Raw genomic sequence first — 15,096 nt, forward strand, 5'->3', positions numbered from 1 at the left:
ACCGCTTCTACTTGCACTGGCGTGCTTTCGAACTGCTAGGTTGGCAGGAGCTGGGACACAGCAAAGGGCGCTCCCCCCGGCGGTGCTGCCAGGCCTACTTAGGAGCCTGGCTGCCAGAAGTCCAGGTTTGAGACCTCTGGTGCCTTTCATTCCCATACAATGCTTTAGTTCCTAAGTCTGAGTTATGTGGCATTATGGGAGGTCACTGGGCTACCCCAGCTCACATACCTACTCATTTTGTCTTGTACCTTCCATTACTTGTTGCATTCCTCATCCTTTTATTCACCTGCGACTTTGACCCAAGGATTTTTGCATGCTCTACAACCTTATCAACTGTCTACTGCTTCTTCCACAGCAGTTGGTATGCCACCATAATCTCATTCTGCCAAGACCTAGACAATGAGCCACTGTCAGTAAGTGGCATGCCAGGCAAATCTTGTGGCTGTTCAAGTGCTCGGCAAAATGTCAAAGTGATGTTGACAAAAGACTAAATTTATCCCTTGGTCTCCAGATGCTGGGCTGATTTTCATTCTTGATTCTGTACCCCACATTGTTGCTCTACCACACAAGTAGCTGTAGATTAGCCACAGCACTTGGAGGACCATTTTCTGTTATGGAATTTGGCATGAATGAATGTCTTTGTGTGGGAGTCTGTGGAAAAAGCTTAGTCATAGGGAAGAAATATTTGTTCAGGAAGGAAACACATCTCCCTTTCGAGCCCTCATTTAAGAAGATTACGAGATGAGCCAACTCTAAAATGAATATCAACATTCACCCACAGGCCGTACCCTGGGCTTTATATCATGAGGGAATGAAGTGGCTGAATTTAGTCTGGTGAGAAAATAATTAAAAGAACAAGTGCTTAGCTGCTTTAAAATAAAATTCTAGAAGTTTCATACCTGGTATAAACAATTGCTATAATTAAGCTGAAACAATGCAAATCTATAGAGGTGTGCAGCCCTTGAAGAGGTTACATAATCCCCATCTACATTTTATTTCAGTAAATGCATGAAGCCTGTTGAGAACCTGCAGCCTCCACAATGACAACAGCCACCTTCCCATCAGCCTCAATGGCTTACAAAGAGTAGAAGACTCAGTTAAACCAATTATTCATTGTTCTTGTTCAAACCAATCAATGAATTGAACCAGCCAACAGACCTCGTAACAAAACTTATACTTTCCATTGAAAATGAGATCCAAGATCAAATCACTCATATTGACAGGTAGAGAAATGTAGTTACATTTAGCTGAATAAGCTTTTTGCTAATGTTTTCATTGGTCTGGTTTGGATGTAATGCTAAGCCATGTTGTTGTTGTTTAGTCGTTTAGTCGTGTCCGACTCTTCGTGACCCCATGGACCAGAGCACGCCAGGCTCTCCCGTCTTCCACTGCCTCCCGCAGTTTGGTCAGACTCATGTTTGTAGCTTCGAGAACGCCGTGCAACTATCTCGTCCTCTGTCGTCCCCTTCTCCTTGTGCCCTCCATCTTTCCCAACATCAGGATCTTTTCCAGGGAGTCTTCTCTTCTCATGAGGTGACCAAAGTATTGGAGTCTCAGCTTCAGGATCTGTCCTTCCAGTGAGCACTCAGGGCTGATTTCCTGAAGAATGGATACGTTTGATCTTCTTGCAGTCCAGGGGACTCTCAAGAGTCTCCTCCAGCACCATAATTCAAAGCCATAGTTTAGCATTAAAGGAATTAACCATAAGTGAGGGATCTTTAGAGCCATTACAGCCTGACACATCATGGGCAGATTCACAAATTAATGAGTCCTGCTTACTTTTTAATAAGATAAAGTTGGTACAGAGAATAGAAATGCACAGAAGAGTGTAAAATTGAAAGATACTCTAGTTAAAGCTACAAAAAATAATTTCTGTAATAGTTAGCTGGTGATTCATGATCTTAATTGTTGTTGTGGGGTATGTGTGTGTGTGTGTGTGTGTGTGTGTGTGTGTGTGTGTAATTTGTTACATGGCATGGCATACATGGTTCTCCTACCCATTTTTATCTTCACAACAACTCTGTAAAGTAGACTAGGCTGAGGAATAAAAGCTATGAACCCACAAAAATGCACATAAACACATACACACAAAAAATTGCAAAATAATTTATGTTATTGTATTGGATAAATCTTTTTTTGTTTTTGTTTTGCATCCAGTTCATGGACACCTTGAAGCCCATCATAGACCCACAGGAAGCCCATCATAGACCCCATAGGAGTCCATGGAATGCAGGTTAAGAACCCCAGCACTGGAGCTTGTGGGAAGTAATAGTACCACGCTATTCTGTCTTGGTCAGACCACACCTGGAGTACTGTATCCAGTTCTGGGTGCCACAGTTTAAAAATGACATTGACAAGCTGGAACATGTACACAGGAGGGCTCCCTAGATGATCAGGGGTGTGGAAACAAAGCCTTATGAGGAATGGTTGAGGGAGCTGGGTATGCTTAGCCTGGAAAAGAGGAGACTGAGACAGCCTTTTTTCAAAAGGATATCACCTGGAAGATAGAGCAAGTTTTTTTCTCCTGCTCTGGAGGCTAGGACCTGAACCAATAGATTCACTATACAAGAAAGGAGATTCCAACTAAACATCAGGAAAGACTTTCTGACAGTAAGGGCTATTAGACAGTGGAAGGGACTCCCTTGGGAGTTGGTGGGCTCTCCTTAATTGGAGCTTTTGAAGAAGAGGTTGGAGTAGACGACTCTCGGGGACACCTTTCAACTCTACAATTCTATGTTTCTATGAATGTGAGTGCTACCATATCTGTAAGGATGTACAAAATTTGAAGGCAATAGAAAAAGATTGTAGGATTGCAATTCCGCAGCTGAACATTCCAATTCTTTGACTCATACAAAATGAAACACTTTTTGGTTCCCAAGCTCACGTACAGCCCTACAAAACACAGCTTATGCAGAAAATACACTCTGCACACTTTGCTAACTCTCCAAAATTAAAATAGTTCTACATGTAAGTAGTTCTTCCCCTAGAACCTTTCCCTCTTACCTACTGTCTACATATATACTCACTTCAGTCATTAAACCCATTATTATTGTGAGTCACCTTCTACAGATGGGCTATGAATGATCATATTTGGGGGAAGTTCAGGGACATAGCTATGGGGGGAACATTGGCTTTGTGAGTGAGATGCAGAGACTATTTTGGCTAATGAACCATGCTAATATTTCATGGCAGCTGAGCTTTAAAACTCTCATGTGTTCCTCCTCAGCCCTAAACTGTGCAATTAATTTTTTTTGCTGAAAATATCCCTAAGGTACTGCCTTTAAATATCTTAATTAGGAGTACTCCCATTGCACATTATAGTAACTCAGAGCATTTAGTCTTGCTGAAATGTAGCAGCATATGAGGAGGGAAATGTGAAATGGCTAGAAATGATTTGGCACTAGGGCAAGAGCAAAATACCATTTCGGTTCTGAGTTAAGAAAAACCAGCACTAATTCAGAGGAAACATGCACATCCAGCACCTTAGTGTGAATCTGCAAAGGCTGTTATATGTTGTAGATGTTCTCTGCTGTACTCTTTAGAGATAATAATAGTTTCTTGCATCAGTAAGTTCACCCTAAACTCAACTGACAGGAATAAGTGTTCACCAGCTCAATAAAATAGCAACAAACTAATAGCAGCTCAATATTTTGGATGCTTGTATTTAGCAGAGCCCAGGATCTATTGAACATGTGGTACTACTTGAAAATGCATTTAATGAAATTTTCTCAGGGAAATTATCCTTTCATATGCATGATCTAAGGAGCTTTGGGATTTAGCATGAAATCTGGGCCATTTTTGCTTAAATCCTTAGTCATTATCCTTTCCTCTAACTCAAATTACTTGATTCATGCCTGGTGTTTTGGCAATGGAGAGGATCTGGATGAAAGATGTGTATTAAGTTGTTGCATAGGGTGCTCAATGTGCAGTCTGTTACTGGCACAATGTAAGATATATTACAGCTTTGCAACAAGCAGACAGAAAGTGTTAGAGCTCAACTGCACAACCGGCAGTCGCTTGAAGTACCTGTTACTGGACTATATGTCTTTACACTGCTGCTGGCAGTTTGACTATCTTAATGCTCCCACACATTGTTTTTTTTAAAAAAACACACACACCTTGAACATATTGAAAGGTTCTAACTTCCTTCCCCTAACTCTTTTCACATTTTCATCTCTTTGAACCGTGTCCCTTTCCTTGATCCTCCCTGATATTACAGTGATCATTCCTCACTCTCACCCTGGGCAAAGTGAGTATTTACTTTCTTTACCCTCAGCTACCCTGCATATGAGAGTTTAGTACCTGTATGGGTGGGGGAGAAATTCTGTTTCCTTCACATTTTAACATGAACCTACCTAACTTTCATTTCCCGAAACAACACCACAAACTTAAATGTAACTATCCTTCAAAATTCGTACTTCTCTGAATGTTGTGATGCAATTCTTCAGCCAAAGAAATTGGCATATTAGGGGGAAGTGTGCATAAGAATGAAAGGAACATACAAATTGCCATCTTTTAGGCCAATTTGCTTGCAAAAATGTGTGTATCAGGAGAAATATGCACTAAAATGCTGACCAATTTTCATGAAGATTTTCTTTTTTAAAAAACAAACTGAACTTATTGGAAACCCGAAAAAGTAAAAGAAAGAAAATTGATACAGTACTTCTATCCATTCCTACCTGCAAGTATATATTGCAATGTTGGTGTTTAGTGTTTGACTAGGACTAACAAATCTCTACTTAGCCATGAGCTCAGTGGGTGACTTTGAGTCAATCTCTCTGTCTTGTTGTAATATGCAGTTATTGGCACACATGTTTTACAGCCTGCATTTTTGCTAACCAAAGATTACATGATCTTTTTTGTAAGGAAACCAAGTTCTTTCTTTTTAAGTCATTTGGAACATTATTTTTCTTTTCTCTTTTTACTGCCAATGGATGGAAACTTGCTTTTGAAACTCTTGTGAGTAAAATGTTCATTTGTTTGCATTGTTGAGTGTCTGTGATTTATTCTAGCCTAAGTATTTTCATGGGCAACATTTGTTTAAAAGTGGATGAGGGCAGACCTAAATCTAACTAAGTTTTAATGTGCTTGGAGCAATCACCATTATGGCTTTTTAAATTAGGCACAACTGATTCCAGTGCTGTATGCTTTGGTGGAATGAATTTCTCACATTATTACTTAGCTCATATACAAGCCCACTTTCTATTATATCCTGCACTCTATGGCTGGTGCACACTGGACTGTGCAAATGTGCACTCTGGATGGAAAGCAGACTTCCTTTCTTTTCTCAGGCACTTGAGTATCACAATGAACAAGATCAGCGGTGAGCAGAAAGCAACGTATTGTGACTGAGAGATGCTAATATCACAATTGACCCCTTAGCTTCCTTACTAATTACAAGTGGTATTCCAAGTGATATTAAAGTAATATTTAAAAGTTTGATAAATAAGTCAATGTAAAGTATAAACGTATTACACATTTTTGGAACCTTCTGGCATCTAGATTTAATTCAAAGTAGAGGAGAACCACACCAGTGTCAATCGAATTGATAGTTTTCATTTCCAGCAAGTATCTCCACAGTTTAATCACAACTCTACTGAGGTATACCCTGCTAGAAGAATTACTTGTTAAAATGAGAATTTAATTTAGAAATACATTTCTAGAATTCCACAGAGGAAACAGTCAACATTGCTTCTTTGGTCTTATTGAGTTATCTATACACTAAAACGTTTTCCTCCAGCACACATTTAATTGAATCATGTCTTCAAAAAATTAATACTTTTCTATGCCTGTCAAAAACCACAAGTCACCACTTGCCTTCTTTGCCTAATACATCATACAAATGTGCAGTAATTCTCAGCAGGGTTTAACTAGTTGCCCACACAGTTTTGATGATAGGAGGACTTCAGCCTGACCATAGCTGTATTGCGACATGATAGGATTAAAATGTGTATTGGCTAAATATATATGAATGATGTAATTCTGCATTCATTAAACACCTTTGGATAAATACAAAATAATGAGCTAAAATAAAAGGTATGTTTAAAACGGTGACTGTTTAACACAGTGGTTCTCAACCTTGGGCCCCCAGATGTTTTTGGCCTACAACTCCCATGATCCCTAGCTCACAGGACCAGTCGTCAGGGATGATGGGAGTTCTAGGTCAAAAACATCTGGGGACCCAAGGTTGGGAGCAAGGAAAGCAGATATTCATGCTCTCAAAGTTTCAGACATATCTCCTTTTCCAGTACACACTGAACTAATTACTACATGGAAATTTACTGATAACTTTTCATGATATATGGTTTTTTTTTTTAAAAAAAAGAAGACTAAAAACTTGAGCTGTATTTTTCATTTCTAAAATGTATATTTTTTTAAACTGAAGACACTATATATGAACTTACCAATAGAAAACTGGAGTACAGAAGCTGTGGTTGTATTAAGGCCATTAGTAGTCTATGGAGAAGAGAAAAGAAGAAATGTTGCATTGAATCAGCAAACGAATCAGTTTATTGTAGTTTTCTTGGAAATACAAATGAGAATCTTTGAACCCTGTAAGTTTAATGCCTTGGACTCTGTTCCAGTTACTTTCAACAGCGGCAAGCTCAGAAATTAAGGATATTTTATTTTCTGCTTTTCCAACTATTGCTATCTTACCATATGCAAGTTATAAATTATTTGCTTTTGTCGTAATTATGAAATGAACATGTGATTTTTAAATTGATTTTGCACCCTTATCATCTTATCTACAAATTAAGCATTCTAAATAGTAAACAAATAACAGATTATTGTTTTTGTGAGTGGTTATTTTTTAGCATGAATATAGTTTAAAGCAGTGTTTTATTTTAGGCAATCCAAATAATGATGTGCAACCTTTATTATTATTAATTTTTTAAAGTTATTTTTAACAGGACTCATGGTCTCAAGTTATCCACTGCACCTATTAACATGGAACATGCATTATTTATCAAGAGTCACGTGCAATTGTGCCAGAAAGAATTAACTGGCTGGGGGTTTTATCCAGGCTTTTAAGTATATATATAATATTTTAAATTCTGCATAGTTAATGGAGTTAGCAACTTCAAATGAGAAAGTTTCACAGTTCGTATCTCCATTTTTGAATGCCCACATGATGAAAGCAGCAGACATGCTGGTGCTCGTTTATCCTCTAATATATCCTTCCTCTTTAGAGCATTATATTCTGCCATTGGATGCCTCATCCCATGATGCTGCCAGCACAGCACTTGCTGTGCAGCCAGCACCTTGGATGATTAATTCCACTTTGCAAGTCTGTCTTGGCTTGAATGCTGAAACAAAGCAACGAATACACCAATGCTGCTGAAGACTGAAACCTTAAGGTTGCATTTCTGGGAATAAGACTTATTGAATTCAACAAGACTTACTTCTGAGTAGAAATGGTTAGGATTGTGATGTAAGGAAATAATATATAAAGGTATAAATCTGAAAGGGTATATTGGAATGCAATGTACATTCCATTGGGGAGAAGTACAAGTAAGCAATGGGGGCTAAGGAACAGAGCCAGAATGCGCCCCCCCCAACTGTAACGTTGACAGTGACACGTAAAGAAAACTGACAGTTTCTGAATTGAAAACTTGAAATTCCACAAATCAGTCAATTTCGCAAACAGCCACTTACCAATTCTCTTGGCCCGTATGGCTCACAGAAAGTGACAGCACTGCCATGCATAATTACACCACATTGGTCTCCAACCTCACAATTACTACATTCAAACCTGCAGGAAAACAGAACACAGTCGAGTTGAAAATGCTAAAAAGCAAATTAGAGGCTTGAAAATTCTGACTTTGGGAAGGAAAGGTCTGTTTAGGAGTCCCCAAACTCAAGTTAATGAACAAATTACCATCCAAAGCAGAATTGTTATTTGGCTTGCCTAGAAGACGCTCCATTTAATCTTGCACCACTTTCCCCACCAACAAAACATCCTCATGTTAATTCAAAATATTTAAATCAAGTGAATGGGTTTTCCCCCCTCAACTACAGTCATGTTTTAGTTTTCAAATATAACAAATATAATATTGCAAGTACTACTGTGTGGTATTACAGTAAGGATAATTTTGAAACAGATTTTATTTCTAAGCACAGTATATGTAAGTTGGAGAAAAACAGCTAACTGAGTCTTGGCATCACCATGTTCTGACGGCAAGAGGACCAAAGTGTCCCATTATTAACCCAGCACCACTTCTTTAGTCCAATAACAGTCTATGCTTTCGACTATTTAAATGATTCTAATAGTATTTTTTATTCAAACAAAACGACTAATTCTGCTACTTATTTTGCACCCAAGGTGTGATGGGCAGTGTTGAACACCTATATAGCATGGACCTGTTTAGAAACCCCTACGCAGTAAGAGCTGCTTTGCACTTGCAGATTAGCAATGACACAGGATGCATGTGCAGCATTCTCTGTAATGCAGAAGGGAGGTATACATATTGTTACCACCCCACCCCAATCTCTGAGTTGTGAGAGACTCCTGGGGTTCCGGTTTTACCAAGGGTTCCCTTTCCTTGGGGTGAAGGTAAGCAGAGATTGTGATGGCTTTAGGATTTATATGCGTGTGCACTCACACACACATATATATACACAGCCTGAACATAAGATGGAGGCTATCACAGCATTAACACTCCCCTTTAGGTTCCCAGGAGAGTCCCAAAGCCAAGCACAGAGCAAGACCTGTCCCTGTGTCTTCAGCCTCCACCTTTCAGCTTCCAAATCCCACACATCTAACTCTACATACTGTTCTCCCACATAGCAGCTAAGTGAGGGTTGGAGGAAAGGCCCACCCATATGTTCTATGGCACAGAACAACTTAAGCTAAATTGTGGCACTTAACTAGCCAGCCAAAGCCATTATATTGACAAAGGAACTGGTTTGGCTGCTTTTCCCTTCTACATTCTGCTTTCATAGATACAGGATTGCGGGTTCTGGGAGGGGACCCAGACTGACCCCCCACCCCAGAAGGAATATCAGCAATCAGTTCCCCCTGTACAGCATCTCTGTGTGTACATGTACACATTGCGGGGAGCTGTGCTTGAGTCCCACCACCTGTTACATGCCCATCATAAACTAAATGTATAACATCTGCCTTATTATGGGACATCCCTTGGGCACATGTGGTGTCCTAAGGCAAGTTATGTGCCCTCATCCCCCAGCTTCTCTTTCACTCTTCCCTTCCAGCTTCTCCCCTCATGTTTGTATTCCGTACATTCTGATTTGTGTTTTGATAATTAAAGTCAAGTCTTGAATTGATCAACGTGATCCCAGCACAAATATACCCAGTTATGTGTACTTCTTGTTTACATAAGTAATGGGCATGCAAGCCTTTTCCATCTGTACCAAAGCAGCAAAGCATTACAAATCTTGTTGGGTACTTGGCAGCCTTTCCTTTTGGCTAATGAATCTTGCCTAAGGATAAACAGAAAACACACCTTTGGCTCAATGGTAATACATGCAACAATGTGCTTAGGTTTCTGCACAGACTGCTGTTATAAGGTTGTTGCCACATAGATTGACTTGAGAGTTTTTAGAAATATTTTTCTTTATTGCAGATCATTTCCCAAAGACTTGTATGATAGAACTACTCTTCTCTACGACATAATTGTTCACTTTTTAGCCGGCGGATCCACCAGGGGAGTGGGTGCAATGAAAGGATTAACTTGATGACAATAATCCAAAACAGTGACAAGTGAGGGTGTAGCTAACTGATTGGCTTTTGTTTTCTTTCTTATTTACAAGAACGTCCTGCCAACGTTTTGTTATATATATTTCTACTGAACTGAGAATTCAGATTGGAGGACATTCTTGACTTCCTAAAAAGTACCTAGCAAGAACATCTAATGCTAGACATTTTTTTTTAAAAATGCAACAATCCCTTGCTGAAATATTTGTACAACAGTTGCTAGGCACTTGGAGTGCTACAAAAGATTTACTCAATTCATAAACAGGCATGATGCCATTGCAACAGATGGACTAAATAGAAGGTTAGGCTGCCAAAAGGCTGCCCATGAACATGAGATTGTAGATGTGCTGTTATTAAAATGACTGCCTGTTAAGGAAATGTGCTTTCCTTAACCCAAATGTTATTTTAAAAATGCCCCATGTAGGGCGGGATGGGGGGATTTAAACACTTGTTAAATCACAAGAAGTTAGCTCTGTATTCTATGAATTACCGGTAGTTGCTAGGAATCCTTATCCTCCAAGATAACTTTTTGACAATAATTGCTGGTTGTTAGGTCAGCAAAATGGCTAGGGCTGTCTATTTCACAATCCCTATAGCCTTCCCGGTAGTGATGTATGGAAATGAGAACTGGACCATAAAGAAGGCTGATCACCGAAGAATTGATGCTTTTGAATTATGGTGCTGGAGGAGACTCTTGAGAGTCCCATGGACTGCAAGAAGATCAAACACATCCATTCTTAAGGAAATCAGCCCTGAGTGCTCACTGGAAGGACAGATCCTGAAGCTGAGGCTCCAATACTTTGGCCACCTCGTGAGAAGAGAAGACTCCCCGGAAAAGACCCTGATGTTGGGAAAGATTGAGGGCACAAGGAGAAGGGGATGACAGAGGACGAGATGGTTGGACAGTGTTCTTGAAGCTACAAACATGAGTCTGACCAAACTGCGGGAGGCAGTGGAAGACAGGAGTGCCTGGCGTGCTCTGGTCCATGGGGTCACGAAGAGTCAGACACAGCTAAATGACTAAACAACAACAACATAGCCTGAGGAGTCCTAATGGGTAGAATACTTGATGACTGGGTTGTGTTTTTTCAGGTGTTTTTCCTTGAAAATGGTAAACTATTAATGTAGTATATTGAGTCCCTTTAAGTATAATGACTTCTGTGGGGGAAGAGGGAACTCTTCATGCATACAATAGGGAAATCAGTGTTAGAAATTGGGATAGAAAAGCTAGGAGCCAAATGGCTACTGGGACCTGGGTGGTGGGCACCTAAACAGAATGTCTAGTCGCCATTTGGGGGCGGGGTTAGCAAAACTTTTTATTTATTATTTTGATAAGCATGAACTAATACGCCATTCACATAAGTGACACACTGTTAATATAACATATTTATCAGAAATTGTTAATACATGTTTAATTTAGTGTTTACAATAAAAATATTGGTACCATACTTCAGTTTTCAAAACACTCTTCTCTTTATTGTTAAACTCCTTCATATATTGTCTATCCTTAACATAGACTTTGAGGCTTCAAAGCACATACATTTGAGTAATCCTTGAGTGTCAGCCAGGCGCAAAAAAATGGCACCCAGGCTTCTTGAGGCACTCACAAATGATGAATCTTTAGGCGCAAAATGCGCCTGGTACCCTGCTAATGTCAAACCCTAAGGGAAATCACTGTGTTTGCAATCCCCTTCAAAGAACAGAACAGGAAAATGGGTAGGACTTCAGGAGTGTGCCCAGAGTCATTTATAACACAATCTCAGTACTGTGTTATTGTGAGGAATTAACAATTGGAATAGGCCTGCCCACTGAACATGCCCTGCTAGCCATATACTAAGGTTCACCTAGAATGCTGCAAACTTTGTGTCTCGGGTTTCCCAAATATCAGCTTTTAAATAGATGCTCTGTGAAAGCAGCTTGGGAGAATGTGTTGCATTTTTTAAAAAAGAACTGGGGAAGTTATTTATTTATTTTCTTTCTTACTTTTATATCCCACCTTTCTTCTGTCGTGGAATACAAGGTGGCCTAAGCGAGTTGGTCTCTTTCCTTCCCCTGCTTCTTCGTGATATCTGAACCAGGATGATGAGATTAAGCAGGCAAAGTGAAACCGGAGCCTCACTCTTACATTGATATCTCACCTTCTTTCAATCATGGAATTCAAACTGATATGTGTGGGGTTCTCAGGTAGCCCAGACACTAACCAGACCCAGTCATGCTTAGCTTTAGCAAGGTTGCTTCATCATGTCCCCTCAGATCATGCCTTCTCTGCTCTACATCTGTCTTGTCTTCCCAATTGTCAACTCCACAAAGGAAGAAAAGGACAAGAGGGAAGTTATGGACAACTACGGGTGCCACATTCAACCTGGCTGACAACCTACACTTGACAACCCCTATCATCAAGTTTGCACTGGGGGAAAACTTAAAAGATTTAATACTGATTCTTGCTAATCTCATACAAGTAGCTATTTTTTCTGATACTTGCTCAATGGCAGCTAGCCTGATATCCCTTTTAAGCTTGACTGCCACCATCAATTTAATTCTCTCAATCTTAACTCTTCCTTTCCCCAAAACTGAGCTTAAAATGCAAGCTAGTATACAAATGTGTGCTTAGGCTGCATTCTCTGTAAATACAGAACAGGGGATGCATCACTGGCTACAGGTTAATCTGGATGACCTTATTAGGCCTTTTCCCTCTTTTTAATTTCTCAGACTCTATGCATATCAAGTGGCTTTGCTGCTCAGCTACTTCTCCTCTATAATCTGGTTTAGGAAATACTGTGAAGAGCTCTGGCTAGCTGGAACATCTCTTTTTATCATCTTTCATCTCCTTTAGGATTATTTTCTTTATAAAATCATGAACAGCTTTGAGCAAATCCTGATTCCAAGCCTTCATGTCGACTTTGAAATGTATTGCTTCGAAAATTAAATGGCTTAGAGCTGGTCACACACACACACACACACACACAAATTTAAAAAATAAAAAGTTGAAGAAGTCATGCCAGTAAAATATTAGTAGCATCATTAGGGCATCAAATGAAAAGAAATAGAACTTCCAGCAACCAGGTTCATATCCTCTTGACACTATTTGTAGTGTCATTTTACAGAAAATGTGCTTGTAAGCAATTTTCTTAATTGCCTTTGCTGCTCACCTCAAATATTCTTCATCTCAAATACAGAAATGGTTTCAATTATTTTTGTGTGAATGCCTGATGTTACTAAAGAGTTATTTGCAGCTCAATTCTATGCATGTCTACTCAGAAGTAAGACCTTTGAATTCAATGGAGCTTACTCCCGAGAATCAAATAGCACACCGCCACCCCAATTAGGCTTTCCTTTTGAAAGTGCTTAATTTCCTTGCATAAAACAAAAATATCCAGTTACCAGTAGCATGACATATTTTGCGGGGGGAGGGGTGGACTTTAAAGCTTGTATCTAAGTTATACTCAGAGTATACACACTGAAATTAATGGACTAAAGTTAGCCATGGCTATTAATTTTAATGAGTCTGCTGTAGGTGAGACTAGCATTGGATACAACCCTGACGACTTGGATACAAGCCCTTAAGTGACTAAGCAGATGTAAATGTGCAAATTCATAGGCACGTTAAACCAAAAGCTGAAACTTAGGAAGTTGGATCACTTCAAAACAGAAATAAAACGAGAGATTGCTAAAATGTTCTTGACCCAATGTAGATATATGATAGGATTCTAAGCACAACAGTCCATTTCCAAAACCAAGTCCTCTGAAGCCTTGAAGGCAAGCATTTTCTTTGAGGTCCAAGAACACAATATTCTGAACAAATATACAGCAACAGGAAGAACCCACTTTCCAAAAGACAAAGCTAAGCCCATCTAAATTTGAAATATAAATCCACAAGCTTTAAGGATGTGAACAAATAATGTCATACAAAATTTCGAGAAGAAAGGATTGGAAAAGGCCATTAGAGCTCAAAAATATTATGCACAGGACTTGGGGCAACCCACCTGCCTGGTAAGAAACTGATTGGGCAGAGGAGTGCAGAAAGGAGGGTGGGGTTGGGTGCCATTAATTAGTAGATAAGATCAGCAGCAGGACATTGGACAGCTCCAAACTGACAACTTGATCCCACAAGGTCTGCAGGCCAGCTGAGTCCTCCCTGGCCCACTGTGGAATGAACAAGGGTAATAAAAAGCCTTGCATCGCTTAAGTACAGCCAGGTATGTGGTTGCCTTTGCCAGATGGAGGGTCTGTGAGTGTGAGGGTAGTGGCTCTGGTTGAGGGGTGCAGCCCCCAAAAGACTCTAGCTTAGAGTTTTCCTTCTAAGGAGGCTTTGGGTGACTTAAGTCCTGGGCTGGGATATATATATCTACACACACATTAATTTTTTTTTAAAACTATACAAATAATTACAATAAAAACAGCACGGCACCAGCCATTTCAATAAAAGCAGTCAGCTCCCAAAAGCCTGTTGGAACACTTGCCAGAGGAAGGACAACAAGGAGCGAGTAAGTCTAACTTCTCTAGAAAGGGAGTTCCAAAGTCTGGGGAAGTCACCAAGAAAGTATGGGGTGGTTTCAAGGGTCCTTCTTATACAGTTCCTCTGTTGGTTGTATACTACATCTTGCAAACAACACTAAGCCCCTTGAGAGCAAACTGAGTGTAGCAGCAAACACAGAGTTGGCTGCAATCTGAACCTCACCAGTCAAGGTACATATAAATGCTGTCTTAGAATGCCTCTTTACCCACTGATAAAGACAGAAGACTCCCTGCAAGAGACACTCAAATTTTCTCGGTGTGAGTAACCTAAAGAGACCCAGAGGCTAGTTTCGCAACAACTGTTTCACTGCATTTATTACTTTCAGAGAGAGTATGCTACTCCTTGCATGATAGAAAAACCATCAAGATAAAAGGAGTCCCTGAAGGTATTACAGGCCTGTAAGATGCCAATAAACCACTGTATGTGTATACCGTGGGTAGAAATAACAAATCTGGTGGTATAAATGATACAACTGCCTGAATTTCAGGTTGAACACCAACGTATGACCTGTGCAACTCACAGTGTGTACTTGTGATAACTCTAAAGGGGTATTATGTAGAATTTGCGCTAAGGTGTGAGGATGTTAGTTTGTGAAATTACAGGTACATGTGTTCCAGTTAAATCAATGGTAATTGTCTTCCTGGAACTGTGCAGGATTGCAGCCTTGCATTATACTCCACAAATGTTGATAGCACAAAGGCTCTCATCCAAGTGTGAGCAGCTGAAGAAAGGAGACGATGGCAGAGAAGATGCTAATGGAGCATGAGAAGGATAAGACATTGACTGTCTAACCAAGCAGTATGAGCATGGGGATGGGGGAGAGGTAACTGAGACCATCTGCTCACCCGATTCTCTTGCAGCTCTT

General features: G+C 39.9%; 1 protein-coding gene across 4 annotated transcripts in view; it reads right to left on the minus strand.

Annotated features, from left to right (window-relative positions):
* The window catches only part of RELN (reelin), a 291,904-nt gene that overhangs the window by 152,938 nt on the left and 123,870 nt on the right, over positions 1-15,096 (minus strand). For all 4 annotated transcript variants that reach the window (XM_083574837.1, XM_083574836.1, XM_083574839.1 and 1 more), the window contains 2 exons: positions 7,657-7,753; positions 6,405-6,456 (listed from right to left, as the gene is read on the minus strand). In XM_083574837.1, coding sequence (XP_083430963.1) covers positions 6,405-6,456; positions 7,657-7,753 — 149 coding nt within the window. The remainder of the gene's footprint in view (positions 1-6,404; positions 6,457-7,656; positions 7,754-15,096) is intronic.

Source organism: Podarcis filfolensis (genome assembly GCF_964270895.1).
Source record: "Podarcis filfolensis genome assembly, chromosome: 10".
Classification (NCBI taxonomy): Eukaryota; Metazoa; Chordata; class Lepidosauria; order Squamata; family Lacertidae; genus Podarcis; species Podarcis filfolensis.